Genomic DNA, 23,843 nt, shown 5'->3' with positions numbered 1-23,843 from the left:
GGCCAATGGGCTGCCTTATTCGGACAGGAAGAAAGGAGGTCCTTAGGGGAGACACAAGGAGGGTGTGTAGAGGCCTGGACCGTGGGACGGGGGGTGCTGAGAAAGAAAAGAACTGTTGGCAAAGCGGCCTGGCTTGTCGGGAACAAGGAACCAGAAACTGCTTGGAAATGGGGGGGGAGGGAGGCCGAGAAAAACTTTGCTCAAATTCCCAGGGGCTGACAAAATAAGGCTTTCCCAACCATTCTGAGCTGGGGGCCCCAGGGAACCTTCGTTAAATGGCGGGTTTGGGCTCCCGTCTAGCCTGGGCTCATTCCCTTTCCACTGGGAGGAGAGCTCCTTGAGTTGGGGCCACCGAACTCTTCAAGCATGACCCCCAAAAGAGGGCCGAGAGGGGATTCTGGGGGGACGGCCATTGTGAGCCCCCTTGCAGAGCTGGGAAGGAGATCTCAGGGGGCCTCCGGGAGGAAGAGGGGGGGCGGGGGAGGAGCTGGCCTAGGAAGACACCTTCCTCAGGGCCCCAGGCGCCCCTGCCCAAACCCGCTCCGTCTCCACTCCGGAAACAGCCAATGACCCCTCGGAGGGCCGCCTGCCCTTGCCTCCCCGGCTGCCTTGCGCTAACGCGCCTGCGCTCTGGGAGTGAGGGGGGGGGGGGGACGAGAGGCGGAAGGAGGAGGTGCGCGGACCAGAGCAGCTGAGGCTGTTCCAGCGATTGTAGCGCTCCGCCCCCGTCCTGCCGCTGCCACTGCTTCTGCTCCTCCCCCCGCTGCGGCTGCGGCTGCGGCGGCTGCTGGGCATCCAAAAGGCCGCCATGGACGTGCTCAACCAGGTGGGGAGATGCGGAGGCGACCGAGGGCGATTCAGCACCACGGACAGCCGCCCCGATCTAGCTCCTGGGCCCCAGGGGTCGCTCCTCCCCCTTGGCGGAGGTCTCCGGGAGGGGAGTCTAGAGATGAACAAAAGGGCGGGGCGGCGGGGGGTGGAGGGGAGAGGGGTGCAGGAGGTAAAGGAGCCGGAGGGGAGGGGATCTGGGGTGGGCAATAGCTGGGGGAGCTGGAGAAAAGGGGACCTGGGCGGAGGGAGGGGGGAGGAGATGAAGGAGCCAGAGGGAAAGGGGAGGGGGCAGGACCAAAGGGAAAGGGACCCGAGGAGGATAGGAGAAAAGGAGCCGGGAGAAAAGGGGGGGGGCAATAACCAGAAGGAAAAGGGAGGGGAGGAAAGGGAGGAGGAGGAAAAAGATGAGAAGGAAAAACCAGGGAGGGATCCCGGGAGGGCAGGAGATGAAGGCCAAAGGGAAAGGGAGGGGAGGAACCGAGAGGAAGGGGACAGAAGGGAAAAGGATCGGGTGGGGGGTGTAAAAAGAGGAACCGGAGAAGGGGGTTTGGGATGGCAGAAGTTAAGGCCGAAGGGGGATGGGGCGGGAAAGGGGCAAGAAGAAGGAGGGGAGGATAAAAAGGGGCCTGGAGGGAACCATCCCAAAGAAAACCTGGGGAGGAAGAGGGACCTTGCGGGGCGGGGCAAGGAGATTTGAAGAAAACCGGGGAAAGACGAAACCAGGGAAAAGGGCAATCCAGGGATAGGATGGAAGGAATCCAGGCAACAAGCCCGGGAGGTGCCAGGAGGATGGGGGGCTGGTGCATGGAGGGGGGTGAGAGCCGAAGAGGATCCCTAGAAGCGAGAAAGGTGGGGAAGAGGGGAGATGAATCTCAGAGGACACAGAGAAGGCCCAGTTGACTAGTCATGATGAACAGTTGGTGAGGGAGAAACCTCAGAGGACGGCCAGGAGGAAAAAAGGAAGGGCAACAAGGGAGGGGACAAATGAGGAGGCAAATGGGATTCCAGGGATGGGAGGAAGGAGAGAATGATAGTTCCCGAGACATTCAATAAATACAGAGACAACCTGGGGGGTGCGAGTTTAGGGGCAAGGCAGAGGATTTGGGAAAGAGGAAAACCTGGGGACCCCCACCTGGGAAAGGGAAGCCAAAGGCAGACCTTGAAAAGGTAAAGGCCAAGAACAAAACTTGGAAAAGGGGAGGGGGGAGCATCCAAGAGGAGAGGAAGGGAAGGGCGGAAAAGCAAAGATTGTGGAGGGATGCAGATGGGACAGGCCGAGAAATCCCAAAAGGCAGCCGGGACAAAGGAGGAGGAAACGGCCCTGGAAGTGAGAGATGGTGGGGAATTTCAGGGGATTGCCGGGGAGAAGAGGAGCTGGTCAGGAAGTGGAGGCAGTGGGGACTGGAAGATAATTGAGAAGGATGGATGTGGAGGCTATCTGGCAGTGGGGAGAGGCTCCGAGGCCGCCATTTCAGAGACAGAGAAATCCTGAAGGTCATCTAGAAGGAAAGGGATGGGCTCGGGGGCTGGGTGGCTCAGCAACTGCAGGGACCTCTCTGTCAAAGAGGAGTCTACATTTGGGGGAGTAGGGGAGAAAGAGGAGGGAGGGGGACCAGGCAGGAGGGAGAGACAGGGAGATCCAAAGAGAGCCCGGGATGGAGATAGAAATGCATCCCCATATCCTGGCCCAGAGGAAGGGAGACGCCCATCCAGCAGCTGGGGGACGGCAGTGGGACTGGGAGGAGGTGGAGAGAGACATCTCAGAGCATCCGACAGAAGGAAGGGCTCAAATACAGAGCATGGAAATGGCGGCGGGGTACCTTGGCAGAGGAGGGAGGTCTTAGAGAGAGCACGGTGGGGGTGGGGATGGGGTTAGATAATAAGGCTGGGGATATGAAAGTAGAAATCTGGGAGCAGGAGGAGGAGGAGGAGGAGGAGGAAGGCTCCTGAAGATAGAGGGGCTCAGGGAAGGTGAAGGGAGAAATCCTGGAAGGAATCCTGGAGGATGGGGGATGAATTTGGGGAGGGAAATGGCCAGATCATGCAGGAGCAGATGGCCTAGAAAGACTAGGTAGGAGAAAGAGGGAGGGAGATGGAGAAATCCCAGAGTCAGAGTCGGAAGAGCTTCGGAAGGCAAAGAGGATTGTGGGGGGGGCCTTCTGTGGAGCCGAGAAGTTGGCCTGACAGGAGGCAGAATTAGAGCAAGGCTGAAGGGGCAGTGAAAGGACTGGGAAGAAACTGCAGTTGACCCAGGAGGGTGGGTCCCCCTCTCCCAGGCCACCCAAATCATCCTGCTTGGGAGCAGGGCTCTTTGCAGGGGCCAGCCCCGGGGGAGAATTGGGAAAGTGGTCAGCAGCCTGTGCTCATGCCCCCCCCCCAAAGGGCTGCTCTCCTCTTTGCCCTGCCCCCACCTCCTTGCCTCTCTTCAGGGCTTCTTGCTTCCCCGTTTCCCTCTTTGCCAGTTTTTTCTTCTCCCCCTTCATCGGCCCTTGCCTTCTCCCCCTCCCCATCCCTTTTCCTCTCCTCCTGTAATCTCCATTTTCCCTTTTATCTTTCCTCCTTATGGTTTCTTATGTCTACAGCTGGTGGCTGGGGGTCAGTTCCGAGTGGTCAAGGAGCCCCTGGGCTTTCTCAAGTTACTTGAATGGGTGAGTTTCTTTGACACAGAATTTCTGGAGGGATCAGGTGAGGGGGGCCGGTTCTCTCTGGTTCCCAAAGGGGGCAAGAACCAACTAATTCTGATCTGGAACAGATCCATGGGAAAAGCTGAGAAGGGAGGGCCCCACTTAATCCACTCTCAACCTTCGGAGGCAGAGATGGGAATAGAGGGTAGGGCGTGGCTTATCCTGGATTAGGAGAGGAGAGGGCCCAAGGATGGCTGAGCCATCTGCCATCTGCCCGGCCACCCATCGGGTGAGAGGAGGGAAGGCCAGAGAGGGCAGCTGCCCGAAGCTGGCCAAAGCCAAGGAGTGAGGATACCCGGATCTCGGCAAAGGCGCATTCATGCTTAAGATGGAAGGCGGGGGGCCGGGAGGGGCCCCTGGGGTGGCTTTGGAGATGGTCACGTGGCTCAGTTCCCGGTAACGAACGACAGATGAAGGTCATCCCGGAGGGAGGGGGTCTCTGGCCTCAGCCCCTGGATGTTGGAGAGATCTAGGGGGACCCTCCAGGAGAAGTAGGAGGGGGAAGTTGGGGGGGCATGGCTGGGAGAGATGGTGTTTAAGGGAGGGGTACAGAAATAGGTGAGCAGGGAAAGGGAGGGAGGGAGGGAGAGAGGAATGGAGGGAGGGAAGGAAGGAAGGAACGAAGGGAGGGAAGGAGGGAGGGAGGGAATGGAGGGAGAGAACGGAGGGAGAGAGACGGAAAGGGAAAGAGAGAAATCCTGACATTCTGGGTTGGAATAGATGGCTACTGAGCTCCATGACAGTGGTTTGAGGTTTGGAGAATTCGGGTTTTTTGTTTTTTTCGAAATAAGCCATCAAATGGTGTTTATTTTTCTTAATGCAAAAAGTAATGGGGAGGTAGGTTTTTTCATAGTTTTTTCTTGATTCATTGTTTTGTTTTACATGTATATTAACTTTTTAATCCATATTTCTTTACGAATCATGCTGGGAGACAAGAATCAAAACAAAAGGGAAAAACAACGGGAGAGGGAAAAAAACAGAAAAAAGAAGGGATCATAGCATGTGTTGATTTACATTCAATCCCCATAGTTCTCTCTCTGGATGAAGATGGCGTTTTCTACCCAGAGTTCATTGGGATTGCCTTGGATGAAATGTCGCTTATTAATTTGGGATTCACCTTGAACGGGGAGGGGCCAGAAGAATCAAAATTCAAAAATCACCATTGTGATGAGCTAGAAGCTTTGGCGTCCCAGAGCCAGGGTTCAGATGCCAGCTCTGTGGTTCAGTGGTTGTGAGACCTTTTCCTTCTCAAGGCCTTGGTTTTCTCCTCTGGCCTTCCGGTTGACATCAGGTCCTTTCCACCTCTAAATCCAGTGATCCTGATAGCGAGTTAGGGTATCCAACGAACACTAACAGGGTCCGATGTAAAGTTTCATCCCGAAGCTCATAGTCAATTGGTGAAGTATAGGGTGAGGAGGGCTGGACTGCCGTGTCCGCTCTGGGGACCAGACGTAAGAAAGACGTGGAAAAGCTGGAATGGATCCACATGGGGGCCTGAGTAGGGGATGGGGAGGAGCCAGGCCCTCTGAGGGTCAGTTAAAGAAAGAGGAACAGTTGAAGCTTTGGGTTTGTGATCTGACATCCAGCCCAGTCTGACTCCGCCCTCCGGGTGCCAAGCGGAGCGAAGCTAAGCCCCCTAGTTCTGCGGGCCGGCCGGCCCTTCCCATCATCTGGCTCCAAGCTCAGCGTTAGGTTGGCGTGATCGCGAGTCCCCCTCCTCCTCCTCAGCTGCCCCTGGCGACGCTCTGGCTTCTCACTGTCCTCCCTAGACTTTGGTTCCCAGGTCTTCTTGTTGGGCTCCGAGCAGGGCAGAAGCCGGAGCCGTTCACCCTCTTGGCTGCTCCGTGTCACCCCTCAGCCTCGCGGGTTAGGCTCAAATGACCGTCATCCAACCGGCTTGGGAATCCAAGTCCGATGACTTCTATGGTCTTTTGTCTCAGCCTCGGTCAGAGGCTCTAACCTGTCCGTACGTTTGCGGACCCCGAGTGCCCGTCGTCTGCTCTGTCAGCTGTGGCCCTTCCAGCTCGGTACCATCTGCAGGTTGCTAAGCAGGCCAGCTAGGCCTTTATTCAATTCCCCGGTAAAAACAGGACCCAGGCCGGGGCCAGACACCCGTCCGGTGAGCATTCCAGTAGGGACTTCCTGCCCACTTGACGGTGAACCGTTAACGGCTGCTCCTGGGCCTGCCGTATCACCGCCTGACCCAAACCTTTCCATCTTCCCCACAAGAATAATACGAGAAACTTCACGTGTGGTTTCTGAATTGTGGGTGGGGATTTTACAAAACGGATGTTAAAAAGAGGCGTTCTGAACGTAACGGGGGCACAGTAGTAAATAAATCCAATACAAAAAGCACCATGCAAACCTGGGCGCGGTACCTCAGCAGACTGCCCCTCACCGTCCAGGTTACCCACCTGAGGGGGATGGCGGTGACAGCAGGGGGGCTCGCTGGAGCCGGGCCGGCCTGGGAGGTGGGCCCTGCCTTTTGCTGCCATAGACCAGTCGTACCTTTAATGGCGTACGCCAGGTGGGATCCCGGGACCCGCTCCGTGCTTTTAGAGCATGCCGCGGAACGATGGGCCCTAATGGCCCGGGGAGGAGGCCACAGCCGACAGGAAGAGGAGCTTGTCGGTCATCTCGGCCGTCCCAAAGCGGAAGAGACTTCCCCGTGGGCTGTGGGGGGCCCTCACCAGGCAGCTTCGAGTGGGCCGCTGACAAGAACGTCGGAACTGGGCTCTTGGCTCGGGTGGGGAGACCCCGGCTGAGCCCCGAGAGCCCTTCCCTCTCGGGGCATCTGTGACCACCTTTCTGTGTCTCTCCTGCCACCCAAGGTTTTCGCCATCTTCGCCTTCGCTACTTGTGGCAGCTACACGGGGGAGCTGAAGCTCAGCGTGGAATGTGCCAACCGCAGTGAGAGCCAGCTCAGCATCGACGTGGAGTTCGCCTACCCTTTCAGGTGCCCGCGCCCCCCCCCAGGCTCTCCCTGTGCCCAGGGGTCCTTGGCTCCACATGCTGCCTTGCTTGGGTCCTCCCCCCCCCCCCCAGCTCATTGGAGACCTGACAAAAGCACCGACTTACTTGGGACATCTATGGCCCGGCAGGCCCCAGATCTCGCTCCCTTGGGAGCTTTTCCTGTCCCTCCCCGTCCCCTTCCGTCCCCTTTTCCTGGTCTCCACATCTGTCCGCTGCCACTCCCGTGGTCCCTGTTCTGTGTCATCTGCAGTTACTGAGTCCACATTTGCTCTTCTCGGTCCCACCGTCCTCACTCTGCCTCCCTCATGGCTCTGTCTCCGTTCCATGGGGGCCACCCCGAGGTCTGGATGGGACCCCCTGGGAGGAGAATGCAGGGAATGGCCGGGAGCACGGCGGGACACCCCAGCCTCTCTCACAGAAGAGTAGAGGCCATTCTGGGAAGCACCACACCCTTTGCCCCTGAACGGCCTGAGCTCCGTCCCCATCTCTGCCCGGCTTCTGTTTCCGTGTGTCTGTGTGTCTGTGTCTGTCTCTCCCCCTCCCTCCATCTCTCCCTCTCTGTGTCTGTCTCCCTCCCTCCTCTCTCCTTCCCTCCTTCCCTTCTTCCCCTGCCCCCCCAGGACAGACGCCAGGCAGTGAGGCCCCCAGGCCTGACTGTGGCTTTGCCCCGCCCCCCAGGCTGCACCAAGTGTACTTCGATGCCCCCACCTGTCAGAACGCGGGCTCCAAGAAGGTGTTCCTGGTGGGCGATTACTCCTCGTCGGCCGAGTTCTTCGTCACCGTGGCCGTGTTCGCCTTCCTCTACTCCACGGGCGCCCTGGCCACCTACATCTTCCTGCAGGACAAGTACAGAGAAAACAACAAGGGCCCCATGATCGTGAGTCAGCGGCGGCCCCCCACCCCCGGCCGGGCCCGAGCCGAGCCCCCGGGAGCCCCCTCAACCCCTTTTCCCTCCCCTCCCCCTAGGACTTCCTGGTCACGGCGGCCTTCGCTTTCCTGTGGCTGGTGAGCTCGTCCGCCTGGGCCAAGGGCCTGTCCGACGTGAAGATGGCCACCGACCCCGAGAACATCATCAAGGGGATGAGCGGCATCTGTTCCCAGCCCAGCGTGTCCTGCAAGGAACTGAGGGACCCTGTGACCTCTGGCCTCAACACCTCAGTGGTGAGATGGCTCCCCGCCCCCAGCCCGCCATCCAAAAGAAGGGGCTTCTCAGGAACCCCCCCCCGGTAGCATTCTGGGAGTTTCCAGAGCTGCGGGGGGGGGGGAGGGGGGCTTGGATGGGGAGAGGAGCTGGAGGGCCCAAGGGGATGGGGGAAGGGGTCTGGCAAAAGCTCCGTCCCCTCTGTCCCCCACAGGTGTTTGGCTTCCTCAATCTGGTCCTGTGGCTGGGCAACGTGTGGTTCGTGTTCAAGGAGACCGGCTGGTCCGCCCCGTTCCTGCGCCCCCAGCCCCCCGCCCCCGAGAAGCAGCCGGCTCCCCCGGGAGACAGCTATGGGGAGGCGGGCTACGGCCAGGGTCCCGGCAGCTATGGGCCCCAGGGCGGCTACCAGCCCGACTACGGGCAGCCTGCGGGCGGCATGGGAGGCTACGGGGGCCAGCCCGCAGACTACGGCCCCCAGGGAGCCCCCACCTCCTTCTCGAACCAGATGTAGGCTTGGTGAGTGGCTCGCGTCAGGGGCTCAGGAGGTGGGGGTGGGGTTCGGCATCCTGGAGGGTTCCAACCAGCTCGGTGCTCACGCTCTGTCTCTGTCTCTCTGTCTCCCTCTCTCCATTTTTCGTTCTCTGTCTCTGTCTCTCTTTGTCTCTGTCTCTGTCTCTGTCTCTGTCTCTGTCTCTCTTTCTCTGTCTCTTTCTCTCTGTCTCTGTCTCTGTCTCTTTCTAGGTTGCAAGCAGGGTGGGGAGTGAAGCAGTCCCCTCTGCCACCTCCTGCAGGAAGCCCTCCAGTGTGTGGCGAGTGCACGTGTGCCTGTGTGTGTGTGCATAGTGGGGAATATCAGAGCCTGCCTAGAAACCCCAGTTCAATCCTACTCCCCTCCCCCACCCTGGGGGACATTCTAGTTGTCTTTGATGTTTATATAATATATATATATATTCCATAGAAAGATATATTATTTATGTGTCTGGAGACCCCTCGCCCATTCTCCTGCCCCCAAGATGCCCCTTTGTAGTCTGGGGAATGGGAGCCAGACCAACCGGATGATCCTCCCCAAGCCGGACCCCTCCCCACTCCTGGTGATGCTTGGTGCCCTTCCCCCTCCACCCCTCTCCTTTCCTGGGATGCAGGCCGAGGGGGCTGGGACGGAGCAGGGACCCCCCCATCTCCCTGGGGAGGACTCGACAAGGAGCTGGACTCAGAATAAAGCCCCGGTTGGGAGCAAGTAGCGGACTCTTAGTGAACTGGTAGCTTAGAGAAAGGAGAGGCCGGGGGGGTGGGCTCAGCCAGGCCGGGGAGGCTCCTGGAAGGGCAGGAAGCGAGGGTCCGGGGCGGCCGTGGCCCCGGGCCCCAAAGGGGGGCACCCGCGGCCCCACCAGGATTGAGGAGGCCCTATCCGAGGGGCAACCCTGCCCACCCCAGCCCTACCTGCTGGCCCCGCCCTCCTCTCCCCGGCCCTCTCCCCCCTTTCTCTGCTGCTCTCCCGCATCCGTGACCCCTGGTGGTGCCCGTGCCGTGTGTCTATGTCGTCCAGCTTTGTGGCCCTCCCCCTTCTCTCCTTCCTGCCCTCGCCTTTTGGGGAAACACCCGCTCCGTGGATTCTCTCTTCCCGTCCCCTCAAAATAAAATGTACCAAGCCCACCCTGGTTTGTCTCTTCTCTGGGAATCGAGGGAAGGGGGTGGGCAAAGAGGAAGGAATGGGGCCGGGGGGGGGGTTGGTTTCCCAAGTCACTTCTTAGGAAGTTGCCCCTTGCCCCTTGAGGTTCCTTTGAACCCCTGAAGTACCGCTCCTCCCGTTGGAAGGCCACCCCGCTCCCCCGGCTGCCTTCTGAGTGGGGGGTGCGGCCTGCCCCGTGTCAGGAAGGGGGGACCCTGACCGTGCGTGCTCCAGAGCCGTGTCCTCGCTTGTCTGGCCTAGTGGGGGGCGGTTGAGGAGCGCTGCTCGTTCCTACTCAGCCCCTGACTCATCTCCTTTTGTTCTTGCCTGAGAATATGAGGCTCGGAGCTTCCCTGCTGAGAGGATGCTGGGAGGCCAGTCCTGGAATCAACAGGGTGCCTGGAAGTTAGAAAGCACCCCCCCTCCACCCAGGAGCCAAGGCTCCTAACTACCAGCGTGGCCTTAGGCCACGAGCGAGCCTGGGTCTAGTGCCCATGTGGCTCCCACGGTCCTTCCTCTCAGTGGGGGTGGGTTCCCCCTCACCTCTAGTCCTGGGGCCCCTGAGTGCGCTGAGTACCATGTAGGCCAAGAAGAAAGGCTGGCCCCCATGGCGTGAGCCCCGAAGTCACCCAGGGAAACGCAGTCACACCTAGCACAACTCTTAAAGCACTGTTTGGGCACAGCTGGGGGGGGGTTGTTTGGGAGCACTGCCGGGGGGCACCTGAAGGCTGTCGGGCCAGGGCAGGGCTTGTGCCCAATTCCGCCGGTCTCTGAGGCCGGGAGCTTTGGGGCCAAAAACCCCTCTACAAGCACCGGGAGGGACCTCCAATTTGCAGTTTGGCCACTGGGGTTTTTTGGCCTCGGGCCCTCCTTCCCAGGGCCGGCTTTTGTGCCCAGTCAGCCAGTTCCTCTGGCCACTTTGCCACCCACACCCTCCCACCCGGTGGAGGGCTCAGAGGGCCCCATACTGTCCAGGCCCCCGGCCTCCCCCTCCTCGGGTTTCACAGCCATGGGTACTCCCTGCAAGCCAACGGATTCTTGGCGGGGCGGCGGGGCCTTCAGTACCGGGGAGGGGGCCCGGGGCCCGGGGCCCCAGGCGGCGCCTCTCCTAGGGCACAGCAACAGGGGACAAAGGGGCCCGCCAAGGGCTCGGGCCTGGGGCTTCTGGGCCGGGACTGGGCCCGACCCACCGAGAGGCCCGGCCAGGGCCTCAGGGATCTCTGGGGCGGAGGGAGGGGAAAGGGGCCCCCCTCCCCCCCCCCACCGGCCCCGAGAGGCCCTCCCTGGGCCAGGGTCTGCCCCAGGGACTTGGATGGGGGGGGAAGGGAGGGGAAAGGGAAAGGGAGAGGGTCCCCGGAGGAGCCAGGAGGGAGGGGGGAGGAGGAAGGGAGAGGGAGGGAGGGAGGGGAGGGAGACCGAGGGAGGGAGGGGAAGGAGGAAGGGAGGAGGGAGGAGGGAGGAGAAGAGGGAGGAGCAGGGGGAGGAGTCCTGGCGGCCGGAGGGCGGTGGGGGCGGCCGAGAGGGAGTCACTGACGCCCGCGGTGGCCATGTTCGCCCGAGGATCCCGCCGGCGCCGCTCCGGACGAGGGGTAAGCAGCCGCGGGCCAGTCGGGGGAAAGAGCTGGCCCTCACGGGGCCGGGGCCCCAGGCGTCCGGGGCTTCCAGCTCCCAGCAGGGTGGAGATGGCTACCGGGCCGGGGCGGGCCGGGGCGCCCCGGGAGGGAGGGGAATGGCGCAATGGAGGCTCAGGTGGGAAGCAGAGAGGCCCCCCCCCCCCCGCGCGCCCCTTCTCCCCCACCCCGCTTCTCTCTGGGACAAGGTGAAATCAAGGAAGAGGAGGGCGGGGTGGGGGTGGGCGGAGCTGAGGGCTTCTCCCGGCCTGTCTGCCCCCAGCCTCCTGAGTCTCCTGACCCGGGCTCCGGGAGGCCGTGCAACAGCTGCGGGGACCAGTGTCCTGGCTTCCTGGTGCATGGCTGGAGGTGAGGGCCCCTGGAGGCTGCTGAGGGGGAGGGGTGCCTCAGTTTCCACACCTGTCACACGGAGGGGAGGAAGGACTCCCTGGGTGGGGCTCTGGAGAGTGGGCGGGGAGGGGGCACCGAAGGCCAGACCCAAAGCTCGGCCTCCCACAGGAAGATCTGTCAGCACTGCAAGTGCTCCCGGGAGGAGCACACCGGGCCCGGGGTCCCCGAGGACCTGGAGCAGCTCATGGCCCAGCTCACCTCTGACTTCCAGTGGCACTCCCTGTCCGACGCCCGCATGGGCTGCACCTTGGAGGAGTATGCCTGGGTGCCCCCGGGCCTCGGGCCCGAGCAGGTAACCTCCAGCCTTCCACTGCAATGGGACTTTTTTCGGCCACCCACAGGGCCTCAGCTTCCCCTGGCTGTGTGTTGGGGGGGGGGGGGGGGGGGGGGGGGGTGCTGAGATGCTGGATGCTGGGATTGCGCTGTCCCTTAAGATAAGCCCAGTGACCTTGGCCCCCGCCACCCCTGCCTAATGGGGAACAGGTGACTTCCGAGGAGCTTCCCATGTTCCCACCACTGGGCTAAGAGGTCACCAATCCTGTCCACCAGGTGTCCCAGCGGCTCCTCCTCGGGCTGTTGGCTGGATCCACTGAGATCCGGCTCCGGGCATCCAATAAGCACCGGTTCAGTGCCCCTTCCCTCCCCTTGCCTTCCCCCTCCCTCCACCGTGGACAGTAGAGTTCTCCCAGAGTTCTAGCCCCTCTGACTCAACTGTGCTCCCCAGCCCAAGCTCCGCCCCTCTCCGGACACCCATTTCTCCTGGATGCTCCCAGAGCAGAGGCTTCTGGGGGAAGCAGACTGGGTCAGGCAGACTCATTAAGTGCCCACATGTTCCAAGCTGCAGAAACCTGAAATGCAGAGAGGGGCAGGGCCCGGCCCGGGCGCCAGTCCTGCCCGGAGTCGGCACTTGCTCAGGTTTCTGTGCTGGGAGCCATTTGCCCTAAAAGTCCCCGAGCGGGTAGGTTTAGGGTTGAGTTTGGGGGACAGTGGAACCAAGCGTGCTTGAGTTGGGGGGCAGAGAGCCCCCCCCCAGTGACCCTGTGCCTATGGTGGCTTCTCCTTCGCTCTTTAACCCTCAGTTGTTTCCAGGTGGACCAGTTTTTCAGCTGCCTGCCCGAGGACAAAGTTCCTTATGTGAACAGCCTTGGGGAAAGGTACCGGGTTCAACAGCTGCTTCGACAGCTCCCCCCCCATGACAGTGAGGTGAGATTCCCTCCTTCCCTAGTGGGCCTTCACTGAGTCTGAGGGCAGAGAGCGGGAGGGGCAGCCGAGGGAGAGCCCCAGTGAGCCCCACGGGGATGGCGCAGGGTGGGAGGGAGAAGCTGGGGACCGGCTGGGGCATCCACATGGGGGGGGCGGTGTTTGAGACGGTGGGGGGTCCGCCTCCCCTCCCGCTGGGTTCTGTGGAAGGCACCCAGCTCAGGGAGCTGAGTCAGCAGCAGTGGGGGAGTCACATGGCTTTAGAAGCGTCCCCCCTCAACGCCCCTCGTCAGGCCCAGTACTGTGCGGCGCTGGAGGAGGAGGAAGAGAAGGAACTGAAGCTGTTCAGCCAGAAGCGGAGACGGGAAAACCTGGGCCGGGGGGCTGTGCGAGCCTTCCCAGTGTCCATCACTGGGGCCATCTGTGAGCAGGTGAGAGGTCCCGCACCCCCCTTGTGCCGCCCTCTCCCTCTGGCTTCGGGGATCACTTGGGAGTGCCCGTTTCTTTTTTTTTTTTTGAGCCCCATTCCACACTGATGCCCTCCAAAAGTCATACACAGCCTAAATGGCCCTTGCCACCTTCTGCTTCCACCTTCATCCTCCTGTGCGGGCCGTCCCGTCGGTCCTAAAGGCCCCCATGCCCCCACCCTGCTTCCTCAAATCCAGGCTCGGGCGCTGTGTCTTCCAGGAGACCCGGCTGGATCTGAGCCCAGCCAACCCCCTCAACTGCTAGGGCCTCCTCCTCCCAAATAGGCTTGGGAGGGACTTGGTGAATGTTGGATCTGTGGGTCTTTCCCCTAGTAAAGGGCAAAGCCCTTGAGGAGTCAGGGGCCAGGGGCCACGGTCTCACGTTCTGGCCCTATGGCGGCACACGCTTTGTGGCAGACCGTTGGCCGGCATGGGTGAAGCGCCCGCTGTGTGCCAGGGCCACAGGGGAAGAGACAGGAGCAGAGCTGCCCCGGAAGAGCGCCTGCTCTCATTTGCTCCGATTTCTTGGCATGCGGCGCCCTGCTCGTGCCCTTCCCTAGTGCGGGAAGCAGATCGGAGGAGGAGATCTGGCCGTGTTTGCCAGCCGAGCCGGCCACGGGACCTGCTGGCACCCCCAGTGCTTCCTCTGTGCGACTTGTGGCGAGCTGCTGGTGGACCTCATCTACTTCTACCAGGCTGGGAAGATCTACTGCGGGCGCCACCATGCCGAGTGCCTTCGGCCCCGCTGCCAAGCCTGCGACGAAGTATCTGAGGGGACGGGGAGGGGCTTAGTGGGGGGTGGGGCCCGCAGACCCAGGGCAGCAGGGAGAGGCTGGTCATGGGCCCCCTGGCTCTGCTGTCCGCTCATTTCCCTGTCATCTCCTTCCCACCCTCCGGAACCCCAGATCATCTTTGCGGCTGAATGCACAGAGGCTGAAGGCCGGCACTGGCACATCCGACACTTTTGCTGCTTTGACTGTGAGGGGCCTCTGGGGGGGCAGCGCTACGTGATGAGGGGGAGCCGACCCCACTGTGGGTCCTGCTACGAGGCCCGGCACACCCAGTACTGCGACAGCTGTGGAGAGCGTATTGGTGAGGAAGGTGCCCCCATGCAGCCCCAGGAAGCACAATGAAGGTTTGCTTCCAGGCTTTCCTGGGCCTCTGCTCGCTGGCTGGGGAGGTTCTGGACCACTGAGCCCGGAGCCTAGAGGCTGAGGAGGGGTGACTAGAGGGCCTCGCTCCTGATCTCGACCTTACGGGAAAAAGAGAACCGGGAGGAGGGAGCTATGGTCTCCTCCCCTTTCTTCCCAGCAGCCACCAGCCCCGACGCTCTATTTTTTTCTCCCGGCCAGGGATGGAGCAGGGCCAGATGACTTACGGCGGGCAGCACTGGCACGCCTCTGAAAGCTGCTTCAGTTGCTGCCGCTGTGGGCGGCCCTTGCTGGGGGAGCCCTTTCTGCCCAGGCAAGGGCAGATCTTCTGCTCTCGGGCCTGCAGTCTTCCCGCTCGGGCAGAGGCGGCGCCGACAGCAGGGGAGGCCGCCGCCACCTACCGCCCGGCTCCCACCGCGACAGCGCTCCGGGCCCGCTCGAGGGCGGCATCCCTGGCAGGCAGAGAGTGTGGCCACTTTTACCGGGCGGCTCCACAGCGCCACTCCATGCCCGTTCTGGGCCTCCGCCGGGTGGATCCTCCTCCTCGTCGGCCCCCACGGCCGGCCCCTCGGCCTGCATCTCCCCCGGACCCGACGGCCACCTCTGAGGGCCCCACGTTCTGCCGGCGAGGGGAACTCCGGGTCAGCTTTCAAGAACCTCCTGAGGCCCAAGCTTCTGAGGAGAGGGAGCGGCTCCGGGACCCTCCTCCTCCCACTCTGCCTCAATGCAGCCCTCGGGTTCGGCCCTGTCCGAGGAGGAGGCGGTGGCCTCAGAGGCTGCCTCACCGTAACCACCTGGAGTGGGACTCGGCTTGGGCCTCCTCTTCTTCCCTCTCTTCCTCCTCTGACTCAGAGGAAGATGGCTACTTCCTTGGGGAGCCCATTCCTTTGCCCCCGGCTCTACGGAGAGCCACTCTGGGTCCTCAGGGGAAGGAAGAGAAGTGGGGGCCTCCCCCTGGGCCTCCCAGGCAGGCTCGGAGCCAGAGCCAACACCAAGACAGGGACAGGAACTGCATCGTGGCCTGAGGCCCGGCCTGTCTCGGGTGTGCCCATACCAAAGAGACCTGGAACAGAGCTCTCTGCCTCATTTTCCCCAGCTATAAATGGGGGTTGGAGTAGATGCTGGCTAAAGCTCTCCACGTCCCTCTTCTACCACCCTGGGGTCCGTGTTCTGGCTGCCCGGCCCCCCCCCCCGGACCTCTAGAGTGTTCTCTGTGCCATCCTTGGCAGGCTGGCTCTGCTCATTAAAAGGATTATTTTCACGTTTTTGAGGCTCCAGAAAGTGTCTCTGTTAAGCTGCCCCCCCATTCTCTCCCCCCATGTTCTGCTGCCCCCCAATGAGGCTCACGCTTAACAGAAGAGCTGATATTATTACCCTTTTATTCCTCCTCCTGCCCTCTGCCCCCCAGCTCTCGCCCACTTCTCCAGAAGAAGTGGGCGGCTGCGGATGGCGCACAAGCTCGGGAGCAGGAGGGCAGGAGGGAGATCCACAGCTCTGAGGCTTCTCCCGAGGCCCCTCTAGACCTCCTTTGGGAAGCCCACAGTGGCCACATCACCGCTAGGAGGGGCCGTCTGGAGACTCTGTGGGGGGAAGGATGGGAAAATGAAGAAGAGCCTTGGCGCTCACCCCGGCCCCGGTCCTCCAGCCTCAGAAACTCACGTGGCCGGGGTTGCGCTCGTGGGTCTGGAAGGTGCTGCAGAAGCTCGTAGCGCATAGCCATGGTGCCCGTCCCAGCACCTGAGGCCAGGGGTAGAAGCAGCGGCTGCTTAGCCACCCCCCCCAGCCGCTGAAGAAAGCGCGGAATGCCCAAGCTACCCCTCCCACTGTGCTCTGAGCATCCGTGTTTCTGATGACGGTGATGAGTGAGGTGATGAAGAAGAGGACAAGAACAGTAGAGCCCGGAAGAAGTCCCTCATGTGGAGAGGTGGGAGGGCAAGCATGAGTAAGTCGGGACACTGAGGAGGCGGCCATGGCCCAGCGATCCTCAGGGCGGCCGGTGGGATCTGGGGAAAGCCCGCCCCCCCCCGCCCTCCCGGGCAGGTGTGGCCTTCCTGCTCCCCCACCCCGACCCCCAGGAGCACTCACAGTCCAGGGCCAGTTGATGAACTGCAGCTGGTGATGGACATTGAACATGAAGATGGCAAAGAAGACAGCGGCCAGGACCATCTCCACCACGGGGACGCTGAGGTAGCCCGCGACTCGCGAGGCCGAGTAACAGATGAAGATCACCAAGCACAGCACCTGGCTCGGGGACAGGGGGGACAAGGCCCAGCTGGAACCCCACCGCCTGCCAGCCCTCCGATAGGGGGCGCTGCTTGGGCCAAGACTTCTCCCAGGCAACCCTTCCCCTCCCCCTGACAGGGAACCTGCCCGAGTTGCCATCTGGACCCAAGGGCCTTGGGCTCCCATTCCCCCCCCCCCTTGCCCCAGGCCCACCAACGCCCCAGCCACAAAATAGGGAGCTCCGGGGGCCCGTGGGGAGCCTGGACGGGAGCGGATGCATCCGGGAATGAAGGAAGGAACGAATGAATCAACCGGTTCGGATTCAAGTGGGGGGGGGAGGGGAGAGCCACAGGTGGCTCGAGATGTCGTCGTTTGAGAAGGGGAGGGGAAGTTGAGGCAAGAGCCACAGGCCGGCAGCCTCCCTTGCCCCCAGCAGCCCAGAAAAATGGAGGGGGGGGGAGCGATCTCCCAGCAGGCATCGAGCGAGACCAGCGAGGGAGGAAGGCCAGAGGGAGCATCCCGGGGGCGGTCGTGGGGTGTTGCCCAGGTAAACAAGCGGCACCCGAGGCCTGCGGGGGGAGGGGAGGGAAAGAACCCAGGGAGGAAAATACAGCAGGGAGGAAGGAGACAGACCGCGGGTTTCTGAAGGGGGGACACACCCTTCTTTTTTTTTTTTGGCTTCCCGCCCCGCCCTACCCAGCCAGCCTCGCCCGGCTCACCTAGCCTTTCTCTCCCCATCCTTTCCACTTCACCGGGCCATAAGGAAAAAGTTCTCTTGGTCTCCATGCGGCCTCAGTTTCCCCCTTTCTCCCCGTTCCCTCCCCATTCTCGGGGTCACACGTTTAGGGAGAAGATCCGATGGAGTGGGGGCCCTCGTCCCATCCACGGAGCCCCTGGGGCTGCTCCTTCCTCCTCCTCTCCACGTGCTCAGACACACCCTTCTTTCCTGGCCAACGGCAACGAGACCAGCCCCCACCCGGCCCGCAGGCGCTCCAGGCATCCGACCAGCCCCAGCTTTCCTCCCGCCCCAGGGGCGCTCACCGTCTCGACCAAGGTAAAATCCCTTGCGGGTTCGGGAGAACGCGCTGCAGGCGGCCGAACAGTCCGGGGCCGCGCCGCGCTCCGAGTCCGCCATCCTGGGGCCACGGGGAGAGAGGCAGGCGCCGCTTCACAGGCTCCTTCCCGGAGCTTCCCTGCCTGGGAAGCGCTGGACGCTGCCCCACAGCTCGAGCCGCGCGGGCGATCCCCGACAACCTGGGTCCCCCGCCGCCCAGTAGGAAGTAGGTGCGGCTGCTGTCCACCCCACCCCTGCCCCGCTCCGGCGTGAATCACCACCTCTGGGCGAGAGGGAGGGAGGGAGCGGTGAGGGCGGGGCCGCCGCTCCTGTCTCCCTATATGGAGGGGACTCAGAACGGGCGGGGAGGCCCTCCTGGCCCAGGGGAGGGGAAACGCACGCTCCCTCCCGAGGTGGGAGCCTGGGAAGGCAGAATGGGCCGAGCCGGCCGGCCGGCCTGAGGGACGGGGACAGCTGCGCTTCCCTCCTGAGGACGCCCGTCTGCCCGGGCGATGGGAGGCTCACTCCCCAGTGGGCAGCGGGGATTCTTGGGGCCTGAACTGAGGGAAGTTGACTTTGCCCGGTCTACCGTAAAAATCCACTTAGCTACAGCGCGCCCTCCCCCTCCCCCTCCCTCTCCCCCAGGAGACACAGGAGGAAAGCTGCAACAATCCACCAATGGGAGAAAAAAGCTCCTACTAATAGGAAAGGACTAAAGGAGAAGACTCACGGGAGAAAAAAGCACCTAAGCCCTGACTGACAGTTTCTTCCCCCCCCTCCAGACTTGCCTACTACTTCCCAACCCCAGCCATAACCCTCCCCAAGTCCTGGGCCTCTTGGGGAGGGCTGTCCCCAAGAGGACTCGGAGCCCCGATGTCCAGGAACAGGCCGAGCCCTCGGCCCGTGCCCCCGACCTCACCCCCTCCCTCTGTCCCTCTGAGAGTCGGCCCGCGAGAGCTCTCCTTGGGGCCTGGCTGCCTTCATCCCCCTTTGCCAGATGAACATCCCGCCAAGTCGGTGTATTTCATAACCTTGCAAAGCCGACACATCCACAGACCTTCCTGTTTTCTTCACTGGGCCCAGATCTCTTCAGCACTTCCCCATTTCTGTGGAGAACACGGCCATCCTCCGGGTCACCAAGGTTTGAAACGACCGAGCGGGAGACCCTAAAGGAGTCCTCAGCCGACCCACATCCCAAAAGGGCCCTCGCTAGGATCGGGACTTGCCAAGTGCCCGACTCTCTGCCTTTGCTTTAGCACCTTGAGCGAGGCCGACTTGGCCTGCCACCCGGGGACCTCTCCAGTGGTCCAGAAGGCTTGCCCGCCAGGCCTCCGTTTGTGTCTTGGCCACGTGATCCACCGCTCCGGGTTCTGCTCTCAGGAGGGGCTGAACAGAACTAATAGTTGTGTTTTCTACAGGGTCACCCTTCAGGTGGAGAAGCAAGCTTTTCAGTCTTTTCCTGGACCTCTCCCCCACTCCCCTCAGTGTTTTTTTTTTTTTTTTCCTTCAGGCGAAACATTCTCTGCTTCTTAAATTGATCCCCATATGACAGACATTTGAGGTCCTTCCCTGTTCCACACTCTCCAGTTCTCCAAAGCCCTTCTTAAACCATACCGCCCCAAGGTGGAGATGATCCCAAAGATGTGGCCTGACCAGGAAGGACAAAGTAAAGCTGACTGGCCCATGCTGGCTGGTTCATAGAGACCCCGAAACTTTATCGGGCCGCCCCCGTATCTGCATCTACTCCCAGTTGATTATTTGAACCCATACGTTTGGTTTCCCAATCATCCCCAGTCGCATTTTATCGTATGACTTCAGCTCAGCACTCTAAGCAGATCCACTGAGTATTGCGATGGTTTTGTTCAGTTCACCCCAATGAAAAAATTAAAAGATGAAGCAGCCTATGGCTAGGCATAGAGCCCTACAGCACTTCCAGAAGACCTCCTACCGAACTCACATTGAGTCTTAAAGGATTCATTTTTGTCTCTGGCCAGCCAGTTAGTTCTGAATCCACCATCTGAAAATGGGACTATTGTCTAGTCCTCAAACTTTTTCAATAGGGGGCCAGTTCACTGTCCCTCAGACTGTTGGAGGCCAGACTATACTAAAAACAAAACCTTTCTTTTGTGGGCCTTTAAATAAAGAAACTTCCTAGTCCTGGGGGAGAGGGATAAACGTCCTCAGCTGCCGCATCTGGCTCGCGGGTGTAGTTTGAGGACCCATGGTCCGTGCTTCTCCATTTTCTCCTGACCAAAAATAGGAGTTATGCCCCAAACATCGTACAGGAATCTCAGCAAACTCCATCTGCAGGCTTCCTGCCAATGACTGGGTCATAAATCATGTGAAAAAACAGCATTTCAGTCTTGCTCTCCAAAATCCACACATCCCTTTTAAAGAAGGATGTTCCCCATTCATGGCTTTTGTGATCCATTCCTAGCAACGGACAGCAAGTGTGCTGGCCTGTGTCTTGCGGGTAGGTTCTGGAAGATCAGAACGCTTGCCTTTTCTTTCCAATTGGGAGGTACCTCATCCATTTCTCATTATCTTCCAGGTACCAGGACAGTCAGCCTAAATTCACAGGAAAAAGGGGACAAAATCATCCAGAGCGACTTGGTATTTTCCTACTATTTCCTCATCTTAGGGATCAGCTCCCCATTAGCCATTTCTGTGTGTGAGGTCATGTTCTTTGGTAAAGAAAAAAGCAGCTAAATAGAAGAGATCCGGCATCTCCCCTCCTCTGCCCCATTCCCTCTGCAGCTTCCTAAGATGCATAAATGGCTGTGTCACTCGACTATTTCCTCTAGAATCCAAATCAAACCTTTTGGCTGGGCTTTTCTAGCCTTTCCCAACTTGTCCCCCAATTACCTTTCCACATCAGGTTTCAGCTCCAATGGGCCAATGGCCCCCCACTCCTGTCTCACTTTGGGCCCCCTCTGCAGTCTGAAGGCTTAGCCCAGACGTCATGGCTTTTCTGCAGGAGGGAGGCCTTTCCCAACCTCCTCACGGGTCAGTGATTGCCAGCTCCCAGATTTCTTTCCATTCATCTTTGTGTAGCCTAATCTACTGAACCTCAATCTCTAAGTCTATCTTACTATATGTCATCAGACATCTCTCACCAGACCCATTTCCCCACTGGTGAGTTTCTCCAAGAAACTCGTCCCCATTGGGAAAAAGGGGTCAGACCCACCATCCTTCACCTTCTAGAGTCTGCTAGCATGTGAGAGTACCCTCTCCTCCTCCTTTTCACTGTCTCTTCCATCTCATCTTTATTAGCTATTAGACCAAACTCTTAGAGAGTTGGGACTTTGTTTCGGTTTTTCTTTGTACCTTCAGGATTTAGCACAGAGTGGGCACTTCGTATATGCTTGTTGACTTGACTTTTCCGTGTCTACTCCAGGAACTTATACGCAGCAATCACCTCATGTCTGCTAGATTAAATTGGGAGACAGTGACCGCAAGATACATTTCAGTTCCGGGTAAGGAAGAACTTGTTACTGGGGGGATTATTAGTCTATCTGAAAGTCATGATCAAAAAAGGAGCCCGGATATCATCTTTTAAGAAGTTATCAAGGAAAACTTTCCTGACATTCTAGAACCAGAGGGTGAAATAGAAATTGTAAGAATCCACTGCTCAGTTTGTGAAAGAGATCTCCAAATGAAAACTCCCAGAGATATTATCGTCACATTCTGGGACTTCCAGAGAAGCCAAGGAGATATTGCATCCAGAAAGCAACAATTGAAGTATAGTGGAGCCACAGTCAGGGTCACACCCAATGTAGCAGCTTCTATATTAAAGGACCAGAGAGCTTGGAATATGGTATTCTGGAGAGCAATGGAGCTGGGAGTGCAATCAGAAAAACTGAGTATATAATCCTTTGGAGGAAAAGGTGATCAATCAACAAAATAGAGGATTTCCAAGCATTTGTGATGAAAAGACCGGTGTTGAAGGGAAAATGTGATTTTCAAATACAGGACTCTGGAAAACACAAGGAGGTGATTAGGAATGTAAACAGATAAACCTTATTAAGTTAATAAGGTTTATCTGTTTACATTCTTATATGGGAGGATGATACTTGAAACTCCTTACAACTTTCTCTATGATGGCAGTTAAGAGTTTATATAGACAGGTGTGAGTTGAATCCGAAGGGATGATATGTTTTCTTTTTCTTCTTCTTCTTTTTTTAATGATGTGATTAAGGGATGAAAGAGGAATGTGCTGGGAGAAAAGGAAAGGGAGAAGTGGAATGGTGCGAATTATCTGCCATGAAAAAAGAGGCAAGAAAAAGCTTTTACAGTGGAGGGGAAGAGAGGGAGGTGAAGGGCAGTGAGTGAACCTCATTCTCATCAGAATTGGCTCAAAGAGAAAATTACATTGAATAGGGGTACAGAAACTTCTCTTACCCTGCAGGAAAAGAGGTTCTCTAGAAGAGGACCAAAATGGCATCGCTATGTCAAGGTCAAAGTTGACAATATGTCTGACTCTGGCTGAACAGACCAGTGGGAGTTCAGAAAGCTCTCCCACAGGTGGGGCCCATTTAATCCGTATGAACATTTGGAACGGAACTCTCTCTAAACTGGCAGATTCACCTTTCTTTCAGTCATAGAGCCGGTAGGCCTTCTTTTGTATGGCCACGTCTTGCTGGGAGGTCCTGTGCCAGTGTCTCCCATGTTCCAAATCGGTTCCAAAGTTCTTCAGAGAGACCTTGCCAGTGTCCTTGTATCACCTCTCCTGTCTTCCTTGTGAGCATCTGCCTTGTGTGAATTCTCCCTAAAATTGTCTTTTAGCTAAGTGTATAGCACAGAGACCCCGTGGCCCTCTCATACTTCACCCTCTGCAGTAGTTTGATTCTTGATCTGAAAACGGTTCATATCCTTTGAGAAGAGACCCCCGCATCTGCTCCTTTATTTTGCCAGGTGATCTTCAGAATCTTTCTAAGACAATTCCAGTCAAAGTGTTCTCTGGGCCTGGTGCTCTTAGACTGGCTGGGTTTCAGAGGCGTCCGGCGGTGGGGTCAACACAACAGCTCCAGAGACCTGGGCTGGGAGCTGCACCCCTCAAAAGCAGCTCTTCTGAGCCAGCAGCCTTTTAGTGCTTCCTGCCACAAAGTGGGAACTTAAAGGGTGGGAGGATTGCACCAAGTTGCAATTTCGTCTGCCAGTGTCTGCTTCTTCAGACTGCACCCATAGGTGCTCAGCAGCCCAGAGGAGATAGAGGTGTTCAGATGAAAGTTTACTAATTCTCCCGCCTAGATTTTTTTTGAAAAAAGGGTGTGTGTGTGTGTGTGTGTGTGTGAAGCACTCTTTAGTCTAATCTACATTCTTAGCACTTTCTTAGAGTCTAGCCAACAGACCAAACTGTCCAGCCCCGAATTTTTCCGGGGGTGTAAAACAAAGCAGACTCCAGGTGGCTCACATTGGAGCACGCCCTGGGCTGAAGCCTCCACCCTCGCTTGCCTGGTCTTGCCTCCTGAATCAGGACTGAGGAAGTTCGAAACCGGCTTCCGACACTTATTGTGTGAGTCCTGGGCTGTCGCTAAACCTCAGTTTGCCTGTTTCCTCAGCTGTCAAATGGGGACAGTGATAGCTGTCAGCTATCTGCGTCCTTGGGAGGGCCAATCGAGACTCTTCGCCCAATGCCTGGCACACAGTGGGCACCTATTTTCTTTCCCACCCAAGGTCGGGGGCTCTGAAGGGGAGAAGCCCTGCGATTTAGCACTCTGGTCTCCAGGACTCATCCGTCGCCCTAGCAAGCACCCCTGGAAAAGGGGCGACCCCCAGGTGTTCCCTCGTTCCCCGAACGCGAGAGCGTAGTGGGAAGGGAGGAAGGGAGGGAACAAGGGGAGAGTGGCGTACAAACGGCGTGGCGTGGCGTGGCGTGGCATGACGCGCAGCCTAGCCGCGAAGCTTGGACGCATTTTTTGCTTTCTTTTTCAGACTCGCCCGCGGCCAGAGTGGGACAGCGAGCATGCGCACAAAGTAACTGTCCAAATACGCGCACTGGGAGTCCGGGCAGCTCCTTGAGGCTAAAGACTCGAGCGCCCCTGGCGGGCCAGCCCGGGTACCCACAGCCACCGGGTTCGGGCACGCGATGAAAAAAGGGCAGCGTTCGCTTTCTTTCCGGAGCTCCGCCGGCTCCCACGGAACCTCCCCAAGCGGGAGGAGTTGTGCGCATATTCAGAGGCGGCCGATGGAGGGGGTGGGAAGACGGAGGGAGAACTCCCGCTCCCGACTGGCACGCTCTATTTGCCCGACACGTGCTCGAGGAGCCTGACTCTGCGCTGCTCCTCCCGAACGAGCCAGTCCGCTCAGCCTCCTCGGCTGAGGGCGAAGTGCCCTCCCGGTAAGGTAAGCAAGTCAGGTCTCCGGGGCGGCCACCGTCCGACCGTGAGCGGAGGGACGAACTAACTACAAGACCCAGCAGGCACCGCG

The 23,843-nt window shown here is 59.3% G+C and overlaps 3 protein-coding genes across 5 annotated transcripts; 2 read left to right on the top strand and 1 right to left on the bottom strand.

Annotated features, from left to right (window-relative positions):
- Positions 1-644: 644 nt before the first annotated feature.
- Positions 645-9,282, top strand: SYP (synaptophysin). Of its 2 annotated transcripts, none has more exons than XM_031944316.1 (7): positions 645-826; positions 3,414-3,479; positions 6,347-6,471; positions 7,167-7,365; positions 7,455-7,649; positions 7,844-8,145; positions 8,371-9,282. In XM_031944316.1, the coding sequence occupies exons 1-6, from the start codon at positions 809-811 to the stop codon at positions 8,138-8,140; spliced, it is 900 nt and encodes a 299-aa protein (XP_031800176.1). In that variant the 5' UTR covers positions 645-808; the 3' UTR covers positions 8,141-8,145; positions 8,371-9,282. The 2 variants fall into 2 exon arrangements, with proteins under 2 accessions (XP_031800176.1, XP_031800174.1); XM_031944314.1 differs by lacking the exon at positions 645-826 and adding an exon at positions 2,045-2,158.
- Positions 3,081-17,591, bottom strand: PLP2 (proteolipid protein 2). The gene is made up of 5 exons (XM_031945100.1): positions 17,337-17,591; positions 16,223-16,378; positions 15,947-16,047; positions 14,301-14,311; positions 3,081-3,092 (listed from the first exon to the last, which is right to left on the bottom strand). The coding sequence occupies exons 1-3, from the start codon at positions 17,493-17,495 to the stop codon at positions 15,949-15,951; spliced, it is 414 nt and encodes a 137-aa protein (XP_031800960.1). The 5' UTR covers positions 17,496-17,591; the 3' UTR covers positions 3,081-3,092; positions 14,301-14,311; positions 15,947-15,948.
- On the top strand, positions 10,777-15,402 carry PRICKLE3 (prickle planar cell polarity protein 3). Of its 2 annotated transcripts, XM_031944305.1 has the most exons (8): positions 10,777-10,887; positions 11,192-11,277; positions 11,428-11,611; positions 12,409-12,522; positions 12,813-12,950; positions 13,547-13,750; positions 13,892-14,078; positions 14,339-15,402. In XM_031944305.1, the coding sequence occupies exons 1-8, from the start codon at positions 10,846-10,848 to the stop codon at positions 15,160-15,162; spliced, it is 1,779 nt and encodes a 592-aa protein (XP_031800165.1). In that variant the 5' UTR covers positions 10,777-10,845; the 3' UTR covers positions 15,163-15,402. The 2 variants fall into 2 exon arrangements, with proteins under 2 accessions (XP_031800165.1, XP_031800164.1); XM_031944304.1 differs by having other exon boundaries at positions 10,815-11,277.
- Positions 17,592-23,843: the final 6,252 nt, after the last annotated feature.

This window comes from Sarcophilus harrisii, chromosome X, assembly GCF_902635505.1.
Source record: "Sarcophilus harrisii chromosome X, mSarHar1.11, whole genome shotgun sequence".
NCBI lineage: Eukaryota > Metazoa > Chordata > Mammalia > Dasyuromorphia > Dasyuridae > Sarcophilus > Sarcophilus harrisii.
The sequence above is the reverse complement of the archived record's forward strand: the minus strand, read 5'-3'. Positions and strand labels throughout refer to the sequence as shown.

Bases quoted from the DNA above. Each gene is read 5' to 3' on its own strand.
- PRICKLE3 (XM_031944304.1), top strand. From the start codon at position 11,036: ATGGAGGCTCAGGTGGGAAGCAGAGAGGCCCCCCCCCCCCCGCGCGCC. The intron at 11,612-12,408 runs GTAACCTCCAGC...AGTTGTTTCCAG, and splicing joins CGGGCCTCGGGCCCGAGCAG to GTGGACCAGTTTTTCAGCTG. The intron at 12,951-13,546 runs GTGAGAGGTCCC...GCCCTTCCCTAG, and splicing joins CTGGGGCCATCTGTGAGCAG to TGCGGGAAGCAGATCGGAGG.
- PLP2 (XM_031945100.1), bottom strand. From the start codon at position 17,495: ATGGCGGACTCGGAGCGCGGCGCGGCCCCGGACTGTTCGGCCGCCTGC. The intron at 16,379-17,336 runs GTGGGGGCTGGT...TCCCCGAGCCAG, and splicing joins CTGGAGCGCCTGCGGGCCGG to GTGCTGTGCTTGGTGATCTT. The intron at 16,048-16,222 runs GTGAGTGCTCCT...CTCCACATGAGG, and splicing joins TCATCAACTGGCCCTGGACT to GACTTCTTCCGGGCTCTACT.
- SYP (XM_031944314.1), top strand. From the start codon at position 2,090: ATGCAGATGGGACAGGCCGAGAAATCCCAAAAGGCAGCCGGGACAAAG. The intron at 6,472-7,166 runs GTGCCCGCGCCC...CCCGCCCCCCAG, and splicing joins GAGTTCGCCTACCCTTTCAG to GCTGCACCAAGTGTACTTCG. The intron at 7,366-7,454 runs GTGAGTCAGCGG...CCCTCCCCCTAG, and splicing joins ACAACAAGGGCCCCATGATC to GACTTCCTGGTCACGGCGGC.